Here is a 16,930-nt window from a genome sequence, read left to right as displayed (position 1 = left end):
TTGGCTCAAGTGGTGGAGCACCTGCCTAGCGAGCATGAAGTCCTGAGTCAGACACCAGTACAAAAATAAAAGTGAATTCTTTGTCACGTGTTGTGTTGGTGAAAGTCAGATAGTCAAATGGTAGTGTGACACATAGGGGAGCAGTGCTGAGTAAGACCTCTGAAACAGATCAAGGGGTGAGCCTCTGTGCTGACCACCAAGCAGATTTGGGAAGGAAGTTTCTGACAGCAATTACTGTTGGCCTGGGACTTGGCTATCAGTGTGGACAGGTCAGAGATGGCAGTTAGCTGGGTACACATCAGGAAAAGGGTGAGTTTGTCCACGTTTGCTGCTGCTTGAAGGAGAAGTTCTCAGAGAAACTTGATTTTGTGTGTAGGCTGTTGTATTTTTCTATGTGATCTTCTTTTCCTTATCCTAAGAAGTGATAGCAACATTAGTATTTAGAAGTATTCCCTTCCTTACTTTAAAAAAAAATTCTCAGTAGAAACAACCTCCATTCTCTTCCTCCCAAATGAAAAACCCACTTTTTTCCACTCCTTTCATAAAGCTGCTGGCACTAAAAAAGAACAAGGAGCGGATCCTTTGATGATATGTACTAACACCAAATATATTATTGTTTTACATCTGGAGTTTTAGAAAAGAAATGTACACATGCAATCAGGTCTTGTAAAGTGCTTTGTCAACATCACTGCCACGTTGTTCTTGAGGTGCCTCAGCATAATAGAATTCCTGCAGGCAATTTGTCTTCGCTCGTCATTTTTGTGTATGGGTCTGCACCCAAACTATGTGGGTGTATTCTACTTGGCAACCCAGGGGTTACTTATCCATCTTCTCCTCCTCATGTACTGTACCCCTTCATTTGATAGGAATATGTACTGATTGTGGTGAGACACTATGTTACAGCTTGCTCAGCATTTGAGAACACATGGCTAATAACCCCAGAAATACCCTCTTTAGGGCATTTTTTTATTGGTTCAAAACTTGCAGGCAAGAATGGTTAAAATACAGATGTTTTCTCTGAAGCCTCTTATCTCCTAAAAAGACACAGGTTATTCTGACAGGTGAAACAAGTCTGTGCAAATATGCAACACTGATCTAATCAGCAGAAACAAGAGCAGTGTTTTAACTGGAGCTACCTTTTCCCAGCATCATTAAAGACTCCCATTACTCTTTTATTAGCAGTTCCCTCTCCTCCTTATCAGATTACAGAACAAACATAATTCATGGCAGTGATTTGATCTCTTGTTAAAGAGGATTACAGCTTTGCATTAACTTGGACTGACACAGTTTATAATTCGCTTGTTGATAGTCAGACAGTCAGTGTCACGTGTTTGACCCCCTAGCAGTGCTAAGGGGAAAGGACTCCCATATATCATCATTAAAGATGGCGCCCATCACAGAGACAGGAGACCTGGGGCCTTCCTCTAGTAACTAAAGTCAGAAAGGACAAAGGAAACGTTCTCAAGTTCAAGCCCAAGACTTGGGCCAGAGTCTTAAAACTGGATTGAGGAGAAAACTCTGCTGTTCTTTCCTTTCTCCCCAACTTGCTGCTGTTTGGCCTCTTACTCTAGAGAATTTTCATCATCAGCTAGAAGCCTTGCTTCCAAGCAGGAAGAAGAGTGATAAAAGTACATCATTTCTTCTAGAAGGAGAGTGTAGACACCTGACAGATAAATCCTTCTTTAAAATAAATCTTTACTTAACTCTAGTTTTTATTTCTGCAGACACATTCTCAGCATTTATTCAAAAGGTTATAAATCTTTTTTCCCCATGGGATATTTCACATCTTTAAAGTGAGTATAAATGTTTCTGTTAAGAATTTGTTTTAAAGTTCTTTTATTACTATTACTGGCTTCAAAAAATAATATCTTGCAGATACTGTATTAATCACAACTAAGTGATTTATAAGTGGGTAGGCAGTAGCTAACTTTTTCACCTTAACCTAGACTAGTCATTCATACATATTATTAAGATGTTTCTCAAAATGATCACTGAGCCAATACCAGGTTTCTAAGAGATAAAGAACATTTCTGTTTCTAAGTGCAGCCATCCTTTGCTCTGACTCCACCCCAAATCTGCCACCCTGTTTCTGATTGGCAACGAACTGACAAGAATAATAAACATCATATTCTACTTATTGAGCATTTACTGTATCAGACCTTGCACTAAGCCCTTCATGTACATTTTCATTCAGTCCTTATAAGAAACCAGTGAAGTGGCTGATACTGTCCACATTTTATGATTAGAATACTAAGGCATGGAGCAATTAATTAGCTTGCCCAAGTTCAACAGCAATAGTGGAACTAGAATATGCATCTATGAGTGTAGCTCCTAACTGTTGCTGCTATTCTAAGAAGTCAACAAGCTTTGAAAAATACATCGGAATAATATGCCAAGGTATGTGCCTGTGTACACGTGCGCACACACACACACACACACACACACGCAGAGTCTCTCAGTTAAAAACTTCTTTAGGAAAAAATTTAAACTTGTTTAGATTAATTCTTTTCTTTTTATAAAAAAGATATTTCTATATAGGAAAGTTTTGTCTACTAGTCATTCACATTTTCATTTGAATCATTGAATTCCAAAACCTACTCTTATGGTTATACTTATTCTGGTTACAAAGATTTGAAGCATCATAATTAGCTTTGAATTCTGATCCAGTATATTTAGTCAGTTTGTTCTTACAGTTCTATCTTTGCCATGCTTTCTTTAGAGACAGTGTCTCTTCTTCTATGATAAAAACAATACATGCTTACAGAAGAAAGTTTGGAAATTGCAAAAAAGACAAAGAAAAATTCATCTGGCACCCTGCTATTTTTTTTCATAGAATTTTTTGTGTTTTATGCAGACATATACATAGATATTTTAATTTTTCCAGTTAACTTTGTATTATAAGCATTTTAATACCACTAAGTATTTTTAAAGCATAATATTCTTCAAAAACATAATATTCTATTATTTATGTTTGTTATTATTAGCATTCAGGTCTAACAAGCTTTTGCTTGTTTTCTTTTTCTTTAATGCTACAATGAACATATATGCTCAGAAAACTGTGGAGAATAGGTTCTTAGAAGAGTAATTTTAAGTCAGATATCTAAACTTTGTAGTGTTTCTTGATGGGTTGGACTAATTTACAGGTCTTCTTCCCTGGCTCAGGCTGTGTCATTGTACCTTTGTTAACAGGGATAGTATCTTTTTAATGTAGATTCTGTTTTCATATGCTGTGTTACCATTTTCTTATTTCTAAGTTCATAGCAACTGACAAGGTTTACGGTTTGTGAGGCACTGGCCTATTATCTTAACAGCTATTTTCTCATTTAATTGTAAACTTGAAAATTATATATTTGCCATTTATTTATTATTTGTATTTGTATTTTTATCTTTTGCACATTTTTCTCATTGAGTTTTTTTGTGGTTTATATGAATTTTGTATATCATGTTTTCTATGTATGTATATACACAATTTGTTTTTTTTGTTTTTTTTAATTATTCATATGTGCATACAAGGCTTGGGTCATTTCTCCCCCCTGCCCCCACCCCCTCCCTTACCACCCACTCTGCCCCCTCCCTGTCCCCCCCACAATTTGTTATTTGTAAATTTTTCTATGTCACTCATCTGTTAATGATTTTTATTGGGTCATGTGTGTGTGTGTGTCAAACCCAGAGCCTCCTGTAAGCTAAGCAGGTTGCTCTACCACTGAGCCCACACATCTAGCCGCAGCCCAGATTTTTCTATTTAGTTCCAATCAAATTTTTTTCAAAAAGTAGCTTTGTTTTTGAATATTTCACCTTGCTATTAAGCTCAGGAAATCTTCTCTATAGCCCAGGCTCAGGTCTTTCTTGTTCTAACTTCCCATGTAGACTACCACACGCATGGCTTCTAAACCACCAGTCTCTGGTTTGGTCAGCCCTGCAAGTCTTCAGACTCGTCTTCCTCAAGTACCATGTTGTATTTCACCTGAAGAACAAAACCCATACTCTAGAGCCTGCCACTCTAGGCCATCAGTCATTGGTTGCCTTGCTACCAACTTTCTCTCCTTGTCAGCTGTGTTAGCAGCAGGCCCTTGTGCTGTCTACAGTAGGGCCCTGCTGTGCCAGGACACTCTCATTCCTCTCCCATGTGTCTTTATTCTGCTCCCTTAACCTGTAGTAACTCCTAGCCCACCCTACTCAATCCTTTCCTGTGGAAATGTTCATAGCTATTCAAAGGTACCAGCCTTTTGCCTTTCAAGGGAGATGTCAGTGATCCCCACTTCCCACTGAGTTGGTGGCTCTTTCTCCTCCATTTTATTTGTTCTGCCCTAATAGTATTACAATTCACAAAAACACTTGTTAGAGTTTTTTCATTCTTTGCTAAGAATGTTAACTTATAAATTACAGAAGTACAGTTATGTTTACTTTAATCTTATAATGGGTATCATCAAGGTTTATGATCATAACATTTGGAAAATGTTACAATCTAATTGTATCTTCCTTATATAGCATTTTTTTGGGGGAGCAGGGGGACTGGGATATGAACTCAGAGCTTCAAGCTTGCAAAGCAGGTGTTTTATCTCTTGAGCCACACCTCTAGTCCGTTTTGCTGTGATTTTTTTTTTTTTTTTTGCTCAGGCTGGCCTCGAACCTGGATCCTCCCATCTCAACCTCCCAAGTAGCTAGGATTATAGGCATGAGCCACTAGTGCCTGGCTCTAAAATAGCATTTTTGTAGCTCAAGTATTATTTGCAAGACAGTTTACTTAAGGTCTTTCTGCAGTTGCTGTTAGCCCTCTCCAAACTAGAGAACTGGCTTGGGATTCTAGAGCACGTGGTATATGCCCTGGTCCTCATATGCCATGTGACACTAAGACATCTTCTCTATGTGCCTTGGTGTTTTTCTCTAGAAAATGGAAATAGTTCTTTTTGCTCACCAGATTCTTGAGAATGAAATGCTCTTTTTAACTTTGTGTTTCTGAGAACTATTTTAAATGTAGTCTTTATAGATAATTATTTAAATAAACAAAATTTGTTTTTTCACATCTGTGTATTATGCCATTCTCCCTTTGCCTGCAACACAGACATAGTCGTTTCTGTGCCATGTTACAAACAGTTGGTTATAGGCTTCCTGTTCAAAATGCCTCTGATGGCTTTGGACTTATAAGTCTATGTACAATTAGTTGATAAGATTATTTTTGCCAGTAGTCCTCTAAGATGGATGAAGAGGAGTTTCTTGCCTCTTTTACTAAAAGCTTTCTGAATCATCTAACTCCTTTAATGTACACCAATATGTCCATATTATATGTAGCATTCACCACCAGGTTACTTCCTAATTATTTGTGGTATGTGCCTCCATTCTAGAACATTGCACAGCTAGAGGGCCAGCTCCTTATTTTGTGGGTAGCTCAGGGCCATGTTGGAAAAGCACCAGAAATGAAGGGTCTGGTTTTGGAATTTCTCATTCCTGGACCTTTGCTTAGAGGGTTTTTGAGGTCATTTTTTACTTGGATGAACCATGGGGAAAGATCTTCTGAGAACATTCTTTATTTTCCATCACTTCTCTGAACTTCATATTCTGTAGTTGGTTTTTCTCCTGGCCATCTTTGCTATGATATTTGCACCAGGCTTGGTTTCTTGTGGCCCTCCTACAAATTACTGGTTACTGTGGAAATGTGGAGAATGCAGAGAGGACTTTGTGATAACCAGTTACAGCTTTAGGTCAGAGTTTTGGACGGCTTTCACAAATTTTTTTTTTAAGAAGAAAACAGTCCTGGAATGCATTCTGTATGTGCACTAACAAGACATAATAAAATCTGATTACCTTTTAGTGTTGGTATTAAGTGTCAGACCAAGAAAGGATATGTAAATAAAGGGCATTACCTCATTGTTCTTCAGTTCCAGTTGCTGGAAAGCATCTGTAATGGGAAGCTATTACTGACTACCTGGGAAATGAGGTCTTGAATGAGCCATAACCACACCTTGTGTTTTATCCATGTCTCTCTGGGGAGCAGAACACTTTATCAACATTAACTCTTTTACCCTCTGGGCAACTCCACTTAAAAAGTAAATAAGACTGAAGGCTTTTTCTTCTCCAATATAGATGAGGAAACATCAGCCCAAGAGGGAAATTACTTGAGCAGAAGCAAGTGAAATGGCCCAGTAGTGGGCCTGTACAGCAGTGGTGGCCTTGACACCCAGGAGACTTTTCCCTTCTGCTTTGCAGGGGCTGTGGGGGCTGGGTCTTTGTTTCTTGTGTGGAATGTGAAATGCTGCAGAGACAAGCAATTGTTCTTCAGTGCTTTGTGCTCCTTATAAGAAAGAAGAGATCAATACACATTTTCTCATACACACACTTGGTAGCATTCTGCTGCCTCTTCCACTGCTCGATCCTACAAGGGGAGGCACAACAGACGCACCAGCTTCCAGGGGAAGAATTGTGAACTACTCATTTTGCACTTTTGGCAATCAGCCTTTTTAAAGCCAGCCATATAAGCAGCTGAGGCCATCAAACTGCTGACTGCAGGGACTCGTGAAATTGGAGTGGGAGAGATGGTCCTGTGTAAAGGTGAAGTGGCTCTGGGTCCTTGTACCTTCCTCTAAAGAAGGCTTACTTGCCAAGTGACCAGCAAACTGTTTCCAGATTCCTCTCCTGAAGGACACCATTAGAAACCAAAACACATGGAGGCAGCAGTTTACATTTTTTCAGTTGCTGTAAGAGTAAACTGACTCAAGTTGGACTTAGTTGTTTAATTAGAAAATGAGGTATTGATATCGGAAACTTGGTTACAACCAACTCATTACTGTTAAGTGTGGGACATGAGTAGCAGAATTTGGTTGCCATTATTAACAGAAATGGCAGTTTAGATGACAGAACAGGCTTGCAAGGCTTAGAGTGGGTACAGTTTTATTTCGAGTGGGTCGGAGTGGCCCAGGACGGTGTGGGAGCAAAGACTCTGGCTGTGGCGTCTTGCACACACAGGTCAGAACCAAGAACAGGCAACTAGGCAGGAATTGCCAGGGCATGGTGTTGAGACTGGGGCTTAGAGGTAGGGGGCTGAGGGGGTGAAGGGCAAGCAGCCAAATGATGAAGAAGGGCAATAAAAAGACAAGGAGGGTGGAAGAGAGGCAGAATACATACTCACTGAACCAGCCAGGAAAGTGGAGAACAACTGAGCAGCAAGGGGGACATGCTTGCTCCTGTCACCCAGTAGTCCTTCTGTCCACTCGGCATTGCTACTTTGTGTTTGTCTGCTCTAGTAGTTGCTACTTTTGTATTTGGATTGAACTGGACTTCTAAGCAAAATAAATCCTCCAACTTCTTACCAAAGTAATAGCAGAGTGCCCAGCTGAGTTTCTGAGTTGATGATGAACACCCACGCTACTTTCTGCATGTTTTGACCCCCTGAAAGTTGAGATTCAGTAGAGCTAAAGATGCATCCTGTGCAGGCCCTGGGTTGCTGGGTGGCAGTCCTGGTGCAGATACCAGTATAAGTGGGTATCATTTCCCCTTCCCTGTCTGCCACTGGAGGAAGTGATTCACGTTCAAGCATTGAAGCATCCCCTGGCTTTTAACAGGAGCTGTTAGAGGGGCTGCTGTTTGAACAAGGAGCTTCATCTTCCTGAAGCCAGAAGTCACAAAACCATAAACACAACACTGGCCAACTCTATTGCCAGGATCGAGGTGGTCTGACGTTAATATTAAACATCTCCAGCAAGGCAGAGAGCTCTGTGCCTGGCTCCAAAATACAAATAAATAAAAATAAAGAGAAAACCCTACTAAAAACAGTGAGATGATTTGTCGTCTTTCCTTTGTGAGGCCATTTGTCTTCTCTTGCATCAAATCTGTTTCAAAGCAGTCAAACTGAGAAAGTGGAAAATGTCCCAGGAATATGGAATATTAATGCAGAGGAAAGGAGCAGCATCCCTGTTGTTGGAGAGTGGCTTTTGTCACCCCCCCCCTTTTTTTTTTTACAAGTCTACTAAGGTAATTTTTTTTTTTTTTTATAGAACCTGAAAGGCTTAAAGTTAGTGACAGAAGTGGGGGAAGTTTCACACATTTTTCTTTGTTTGTTAAGTGGAATGAATTTGTAACTGATAAATGAGAAGAAAACCCTTACCAATTTAACCCTAGTTCCCATCCCACCCATTCCTTCTTCCTCTCTTTCCTTCTCCCCATCCTTTCAGTTCCTTTGTTTGGGGCCTGAACCTGCTTCTTGGAACATTTATAAATCTCAAGCCTGTCTGATCTTTAGGAGACAGGCCAGAGGCCACATGTCACCATCTATAATTTAAAGCTATAGAACTAAAAGCATTTGCAGAGGTTTGAAGGACCTAGTTCTGACCTGACCAAAAGAGCACATTGGAACAGATCTTCTCAAGTCTCCTTCAAGCCCCTGGAGAATGGTGATGAGAGCAGACATACCCCGTAATTTATGGGCTCAGTTGCTCCCAAGCCAGTTGCTTGGACTCATTTAGAAATGAGTCGTATACTGCCATCTTGTGGCAGATTCTGTCAGCTGTGGTTTGCTATCTTCAAACATTCCCAAGAATTTGGTGGTCTTACTGGAGACGACTTGCCTTGTATCCAGATTAAGGTAATTAGTGATACAGGAAGGTATTCTCTGATCACTGTTTGCCACTTTGCTAACTTGATCCTGTTAGAAAGTATGTTGTCAGAGAGAGATGGTTTCTTTTCTGTTTACCTCCTTTGTGCTTCTTTTGTATGTATGTTTTTATTCAGTTCTGGTTTGGTTTGTGGTATGGGCTGAGGTGAGATTTCAAAAAAGAAGGCTGTGTTCCACTTTTTTGTTTTTGGGGACTTGGGAGGAGAGAAAGAGAGAGTTCTATACTGATCTCTCCTTGGCTGCAGTCAGGAATCCTAATCTTTCCTCCCTTCTGCCTTTTGCGTGTCACTCTGACTTACTCTAAGAGCTGCATTTGTCTCTGCTCGTGGATGGCCTTCCCAACAGCACTGGTTCTCTTGAGAATCTGCATTCTGCTGTGATCCTAGTCCTGAAACGTGATTCAGTTGTCCTCTACCACATACCCCAAAGAGCACAGGGCACTTGCCTGCTCTTTCCATCAATATATTTCTCCCGTAGGTCATAGAGACGGACATTTTCACCACCTTTCCTCACTCATAAAGTCACTGATACAGAGCAGGATGATGTGGGTCAGAGAAACAAAAGGAACAAAAGATAAAAGAAGGCACCCTTTAGTTTCTTGTGTTACTGGGAGCCAACCACAAGACATTCAGAGTCCCTGGGCTTAGTGTGTTGGCTGCTATGTTTCATTCTGTTTGTGGCATCATAGATGATTGTGCTGTTTATGCAGTGGGGATATGGCTTGTTGCTGTAAAAACAGTATGTATACTTTTTTTTACATTATACTGCTGAGGAGGCAGGGATCCAGTGGCTAAGGAATTCACCATAGGCCATGGATCTGAGCCAGGATCAGAACCAGCTCTGAGTCAAGGTTGCAGCCCTGCACACTTACTATATACTGTGCTATAAGCCATCCACAGATGATTTGCTGTTTTTTGGTGTTGTCACTAAGTTTTCTGTTCCCGTTTGAGGATTGAACAAAGGAAAGCTGCTGTCTTATGGTCTTCAAGCATCTCTATAAGGATAGTGGAACAGTGGCCAAACTTTGCCTTTTGGCCACTTGGTTTCTGGTGGTTGAAAGAGCCCCTTGTTTGGTGCTGTTTGCAGTTTTGTTTGTGTCAAGTGATAATTTACGTTTTTCAGTAGATATTTGGAATACCTGGGTATGTTAGTAGGCAGAACAGAAGAGAGTGGAACTTTGTGAAGGTAGAGATAGATATAGACAGTAGGGCCTGGATATAGCTCAGTGATAGAACACCTGGGGCCCTAAGTTTAACTCTCCTGGGAGTGAGTACAGAAGGACAAAATTATGTCCATTGTGTCTGTCTAAATGGAGTGGGCTATCCCAGACAGATTGACTGTGGCTGTGTACTTTCAGCCCTCACTAATGCAGTACAAGTGGGCATTCAAACATTTCTTGTCAATTTATCATACCTGTGTGTGGCATTTTGAGGTCAGGGACCATAAGCATCTAATTCGAACTTCCACGGCACTAAGTAAATTACCTTTAAACACAGACGTGAGGAAAGGGGGCACTAGTGACATCACCAATACTGTCTGAAAGCACAAATCTGTCATCAGTAAATGCAGGTATGGTCAGTGCAGCACAGACACACATGTGAATTTATGCACCAGCCTTGTCTATAACTGAGCCTCCTCAAAAGGTTTTGGGGTTGATATGGACTTCACTAGACAGGAGCACTGGTAGAAGTAGACCCCTTAGTCTGACTTTGTCTTTGTGTGCTGTCAGTCTCCCTTGGTTCTTAAATGTATGTGTAGAGGTTAGGTGCAGGCAGAAACAAATGCCACAGCACTGTCCTGTGCAGTGCAAAGTCCTGTCGCATGCTGGAGAAGTAGAGAACAGAAAGCAAGGGAGGGCCAGGATGCATTCTGGATGTGGGTTGTGTATTAGGGATACACCCTCTTCTCTGTAAAGCAACAAGTAAACAATTTCAAGCTAATCAAGGAAAAATTATATAGATAACCTTCTTGTTTTGTTTTTGAGACAGAGTCTCAGTATGTAGTCCAGGCTGGCCTTGAACTCCTGATCCTCCTGCTTCAGCCTCCCGAGTGCTGGGATCACAGATGTGCACTATCACGCCCAACTCAGATATGTACATAATTCTAGTCAGGAGAATAGCATTATTGTCTCAGCTGGCACTTTGGAAACTGGCATGCGTTATTTGCTTTTAGATACTGTGTCTACTCTGGAAAGCTGTACTAGCTTCTTTAGGGAGTGGTGGAATGGCAGTTTTTTTTGTGCTGTCTACCCACCCTAGCCACAGGAGTGAGCAGGTGAAACAGCTCAGAAGATGTCTCAGAGCTTCGGGTTTCTGGGCCAGAGTAGGAGCAGCACAGTCTTCCAGAGAGCAGATGGTGGAATTCCTTCAGTCCCTGATGCTGCAAGCTACTGACTTAGCAAATTGAAAGCCCCACACAGATCATTTGCAGGTTTAGTATGCTCCTTTGTGCCAGGCACCAGTAGCTCACACCTGTTATCCTAGCTACTCAGGAGGCAGAGATCAGGAGGATTGTGGTTTGAAGCCAGCCCAGGCAAATAGTTCACGGCACCCTTTCTCAAAAATACCTAGCACAAAAAGGGCTGGTAGAGTGGCTCAAGTTGTAGGCCCTGAGTTCAAGCCCAGTACCACAAAAAAACAAAACAAAAAAAATTTAAAAATGCTCCTCTGTAACTGTTTGCCCAAATAACACCATGAAAGACGGTCATCTATGTTGCAGTCCCATGAGGACCACGTGCATGGAACTTAAGGGGACATATTTGGGCCCATGCATCTGTTTGGGGACTATGTTATTATACACATGTACCCTCATTTCACATGTGTAAGAGCTGTGTAAGACCTCACCCACCACTGAAGTGCTTACATCTCACAACTACAGTAGCCGGTATCCTTCTGAATCTCTTCAGAAGATTTACACAATAAGCCGAATCCTCACACACACATGTACATACACACACATTCTGTCTTTATGGAAAATGGCTGCTAATCCATGATCATTTTTTTCCAGAAACAGGTTTTATGATAATATAGTAAAAATATTAAATTAGAAAATGCCTCACTAAGGGTTATAAAACCTTACTACACTAGAGATAGGTAATTATCCCCTCTACAGCCTAAATGACAGTTTAAAAGAAATAAAAATGTTAGTGCTCATTACTTGCTTTTGTAGGTTGCAATAAAGGGTAAGTTAAATTTTAATTCGAGGAAGAGCCCCTGCTATCGACCTTCTACCTTAGGTCCAAGTCCTGTTAATTACTCTGTCGCTTATTCTCCTGCATGATACTGACATTAATACATTTCTCCAGTGGACATTCCCACTGGCCATTGAGAACGAAAGTGTGGAGATAAAGCAGGAGAGGCATTTCCGATCTGTGATTCAAATCTTGATTCTTAATGTGATGGGGAGCAGGAATTACATATTAAAAAAACACAAAGTTCATTATGCGTAGTCTTAAGAGACCACGAGTATTACACTCCACATTTACCCTGGAGAGCCAGAGGGAGACAAGGTTAACCTGGAGGATTGAGAGTTGAGCCCCTCAGCACTGGTATTGCATCCAGTCTTGGTTGGGAATGATGCTGCAGGGGGAGGTGCTCCTGGCTCCTGCCAGAAGCCTTCTGACTGGCCCCTGCACTATTTGGTTGCCTCATTTTCCAAAAAATTGTTTTCTTTGGGATGAGATAAGGGATTTGGATGCGATTTACTTCTTTTCAGATGTTTGAACTCTCCTCAATTGACAACAGATCTAGCACTCTCTGGGTTTGGGAAAAGTGCTGCGCTCCCTATGCCTCCATCTTCATACTGGGTATGGAAGAATTTCCAAGCAGAAAGTAGACACTGAGTTTGAAGGAGTCACTTCCCAGTATGGAGCACACCTGTGCAGGAGGAGCATGTCTCTCTTTGCTGGCTTTTCATGTTTGGCCTTTTGACACAAAACCTCATGGGAACTGTCTCTGGTGTGCAATAGACTCACCCTGCAGTGAAGACCTGTAGGCCACTGGGCACTAGGCCATTTGGAAATAAGGGTGCAGAAATTGAGAAAGGAAATGCCCAAGGTCTGGATTAAAACATCTCCTACAGGTCAAATGGCTTCCAGGTTTTTATTTTTCTTTTTTCAGGTGTTTGTTGTTTTTGTTGTTGTTTTTTAGGTCAGGAATTCTCGATCCTTCTGCCTCAGTCTCTGCACTGCTGGGTTTATAGGCATATGCCACCATGCCTGGCCAGATCTTCATTTTCAACCAAATTGCAGAAGAACATTGAGTTGGGTTGTAAGCTGATATATCATTAAAAGTAACTTTAGGTGGTAGCTTATTATATGATTTTGTTTTGCCATATAATTCAGAAAGAGTGAAAAGAATCAAGTGACAAAATTCTCTTCTTATCTACTTGTTTATGTGACAGGTTTCTCAATGTGTACCTATAAGTACATATTAAAAAGAATAGAATTGGTGCTGAACCCTCTTTTGTTGTAGCAGAAAATAATATTCATCAATAGATCCAAGAACAGAGTTTTCCCTCATCCATATCATGAAGAGATGAATTTCCAATGACATTTTACTTGCTTATACTAGACTTCACTAAAGTTACAAAACATTTATATTGGCATTATTGTGTACATCACTGTATCCTAATCATAATTATAATGATAGCCCAAGCCAGAAGAACGTATTTAATCACCTAAAGATTTATTGTCTCAAGAAATTAAAATATTTTCATTGCTCTTTTTTAAATTGGAAAATTTTCAGAAATGATCCATTTACATACTGTTTTGGGGGCCTGAGAAGTATAATGGGGTGATCAAAAAAAGACATTCAAGCATAAAGCAAATATTAGAACAAAAATCTGTAGGGAAAAGTCAAATGGAAATAAGTTTAGAAAGAAAAAGATACTGTAAAATTCCCAAAGTAAAGAGATTGTGTGTTATATAAATGAATGATAATGGGCTTTGAACCAGTGTGGCATAGAGATTTCACTGGGTACACTTACAAAAGGGTTGGAAGAGTTTTATTTTAAAAGTTAATATTCACAACATCCTGATAATTGTATCCTTTGTGACTATTTAAATTTACTGTGAAAAACTTTATGTAGCTTAAAAATGTGTGAGGGGGATGGAGGGTTTTGTGAAATTCTTCTAGGGCTCCATGGCTGAGCCCTCTAGCTGTGCCAGGGTCACTTATGAGTGCAAAGTCCAGCAGTGCTGCATCTCTGGTCATAAAGAGAAGGGTTTGGTGGGGGACCTGGGTCCTGGTGGCATTCCTGGGCCCAAGGAAGGTCTGCTTGGTCTGACTCAAGAGCTGCAGCTAAGAGCAGAGAAGAGAGCAGAGGAGAAGAGCAGGAGAGGCAGTGTGAGGCTGTCACCCTGTTACTGGGAAGAGATGGTGCCATCTGAAATGGTTGGTGGGGACTGCATGCCTTGCAGGCACCCCTGGCCGGGGATATTTGGCGGGGACTGCATGCCTTGCAGGCACCCCTGGCCGGGGATAGTGCATGAGGAAGACATCAAGTTGAGATGCCTGGGATTTTTAGATTGAAATAATCCCTTATCCATGATTTGTCTCCCCTACTCCAATATTTTAAGACCCCAGACCACTTAGCTTCCCAGGTGGCTTTGCCATGAGTGACTGCTTTGCGCCCCTGAGTGTGGAATGATGCTCTGTCAAAACACAGGCTCAGTATTTCACTCTGCTTCTGACATGGGAACCCTGCTGCGGACAGTAACTGCTGCCTGTGGCCCAAGCACTGCCCTACTATTGTGGCACAGAGTGGAAGTATTTGCTCAGGAGTAATGATGGCTCTGGTGCAGACGAGCACAGCTGAGCAAGACTGGGAAAGCTAATAGCACTGTGCCTCACATCTCCCTCTCATCAGCCAGCATCGTCTTAAAGTCATGCTGTCCTTTTTGTGATGGCAGCTCTCCCCTTTATGCCATTTAGATTTTGGTTGTTGAAATGGCCAGTAGGCAGGCCATAGTGTGGTGCAGTAAAGACTGGGCAGAGCATGGCTGCTTTTCTTGTGATGGAGCTGGTAATTTGGAAGGGAAGGAGGCCACCTGCTCTCATTTGCTCTTGGACTGAGCTGCCGTCCTTCTGTTTTATGTGACTGGGCTGGTTGAGGTCAAGGCACACAGATGTGTACAGCAGGGGAACAAAAGAGGTAGGGAGCTCTGTGTGAGCCATCTCTTATCTATAGGCCTCAGGGCTGGTTGGTAGGGTGAGGGCTCAGGCTAACCACCTAAGCAATAAAATTCCTGCAATAAAACTGGAGAGCCATTGTTTTCTGATCCACACTTCCCTACTTGCCCTGTGGTCCCCAATATGACAAAGCTACTTTACACTTCTGTGGTTTAAGATTTTCAGTTTTTACCTTTTTAAAGCTTTGATACACTATTCTTGTTGCTAGGTTTTCTAATTATAGTACTTCTGTTCCTTTCTATGACTATAGCAGGGTGACTTCAAAAAAAGAGTAATAATTTTTTGAGTTTTGCTGAACTGAGATCATTGTTGGGAAGATAGGGTTTTTGTTTTGTTGGGTTTGCAATGCCAGTTGTCAGACAGCAAGAGCACACCCCAAAGCCTGTTTTCCTAATAGCAGTGGCTGGACCTATATACAGAGGGAGACATGGACCACCTGCTTCAGTGGGCCATGTTCCCAGGGCCATCTCACTTGGTCTCTGCTGGGTCTTACAGCTGACGGGCTGTCCTGCTTGGAATTGTGAGACTCCTCCTATCTGCAGAGAAGTTGTACTCCATAGCTACAGGGGACAGTGTTTTGGAGCTTCTGACTCTGCAACAGGACACCCCCCGCCACGTCCCCTTTGAGATTTTCCAGGCCTCGACAGATGCTTTGGCCAGGGATGTGTGTGTGTGTGTGTGTGTGTGTGTGTGTGTGTGTGTGTGTGTTACACTTAAGAACAGGGACAGGGGTTGGATGTGATAATTTACCATATTTTCAGGGACCCAAGACACTGCCATGTCAGGATGTTTTTTTAATGTCAAAACCCAACTTTAGAAATAAAGTAGCCAATCAAATTACTTATTAGACTGAGACTAGAGGAAATGGGGCTGGGAGTGGGGAAAAACCCTGGTTCTACTCCTGAACAACTGCACATGTGATAGTAATTGGAATCTTGTTGCTGGGTCATTTTTATTGTTTTCAAGTACTGCCAAGTCCAAGAAAATGTATGAAAACTAAATTATATCCCCCTACATCCCATGTCTGATTGAATCCTCCTCATCGCATGGCAGTCTCATACATCCTATTAAAATATTCAATCTTGTTTTCTTACTTGAAGAGCCTGTCTGTAAAGGGCAAACTTATAGAAAATTCATTCCCTAGAGACAGGGTGTCCAGCCACCCTGGACTATTTACATATTCTACTGTTTGATTGGCTGCTTCTCAGTTTCTTCCTCCCCTTGCATTTGTGAATAAGAACTGTGAAATGCATTTTTTAATTATATGGCTGTGTTTTCAATTGAAGAAACAAAGGAGGGTGTTTTCCAGCTTCTTAGTTTCTTTTTAACCTTGAGAAGTTAACCAATGTGTTAACCAATTTGTTTTGTTTGTCTTCTAGGACAGAGCTGTATCGATCTCTTTTCGGCCAGCTCAGCCTTCCTGTTGCAGGTCATGGGGATTGACATCACCTGTGCCTCTTGCTGCAGGCCTGAGACCGGGCTTCCCAACAGCAGCCACCAGAACCTCCTGGCTGCTGGTCCAGATGGATGCAGTGGAATCTAGCTCCCAGGACATCCGTGGAGGTGCCCTGGTTTGGAACATGTACCTAGTAGATGGAGCACATGCCTCCCAAGTCCTTTAACCATCGCAAATAAAAAGGATTGTCACTTCCACGTGTGATTTCTGGTTTGCATCTGGAGCAGGTTGACATATTTGTTGGGATAGGTTTTTGTTTTATTTATTGTGGTACTGGGATTTGAACTCAGGGCCTCTAGCCTGGTTCTGGGGGTTGAATTCAGGGCTTTGCACTTGTCAGGCAGGTGCTCTACCACTTGAGCCACACCACAGCCCTTTTTGCTTTAGTTGTTTTTCAAGTTGGGTCTTGCTATTTATGCCCAGACTGATGATCCTCCTTTATATGCAGCTGGGGTGACAGGTGTGTGACACCACACCCAGCCTTTATTGGTTGAGATGGAGTCTTGTGAACTTTTTGTCTGGGCTGTCCTCAAACTGGGATCCTCCGTATCTCTGCTTCCCAAGTAGCTAGGATTACAGGCATGAGCCACCACACCAGCTGGGAGGTTTTTGTTTTGTAGTTACAATGCCTCCTCACACAATACAAGCGTTCACGTTTTCTTTGTCCATCCATCCACT

At 41.7% G+C, this 16,930-nt stretch overlaps 1 protein-coding gene across 2 annotated transcripts in view; it reads left to right on the top strand.

Annotated features, from left to right (window-relative positions):
* The window catches only part of Aatf (apoptosis antagonizing transcription factor), a 99,998-nt gene extending 83,551 nt beyond the window's left edge, over positions 1-16,447 (top strand). For both annotated transcript variants that reach the window (XM_074046303.1, XM_020171095.2), the window contains one exon: positions 16,176-16,447. In XM_074046303.1, the coding sequence (XP_073902404.1) occupies positions 16,176-16,239 (64 nt within the window). In that variant the 3' untranslated portion in view covers positions 16,240-16,447. The remainder of the gene's footprint in view (positions 1-16,175) is intronic.
* Positions 16,448-16,930: the final 483 nt, after the last annotated feature.

Source organism: Castor canadensis, chromosome 11 (genome assembly GCF_047511655.1).
Source record: "Castor canadensis chromosome 11, mCasCan1.hap1v2, whole genome shotgun sequence".
Lineage (NCBI taxonomy): Eukaryota > Metazoa > Chordata > Mammalia > Rodentia > Castoridae > Castor > Castor canadensis.
The sequence above is the reverse complement of the archived record's forward strand: the minus strand, read 5'-3'. Positions and strand labels throughout refer to the sequence as shown.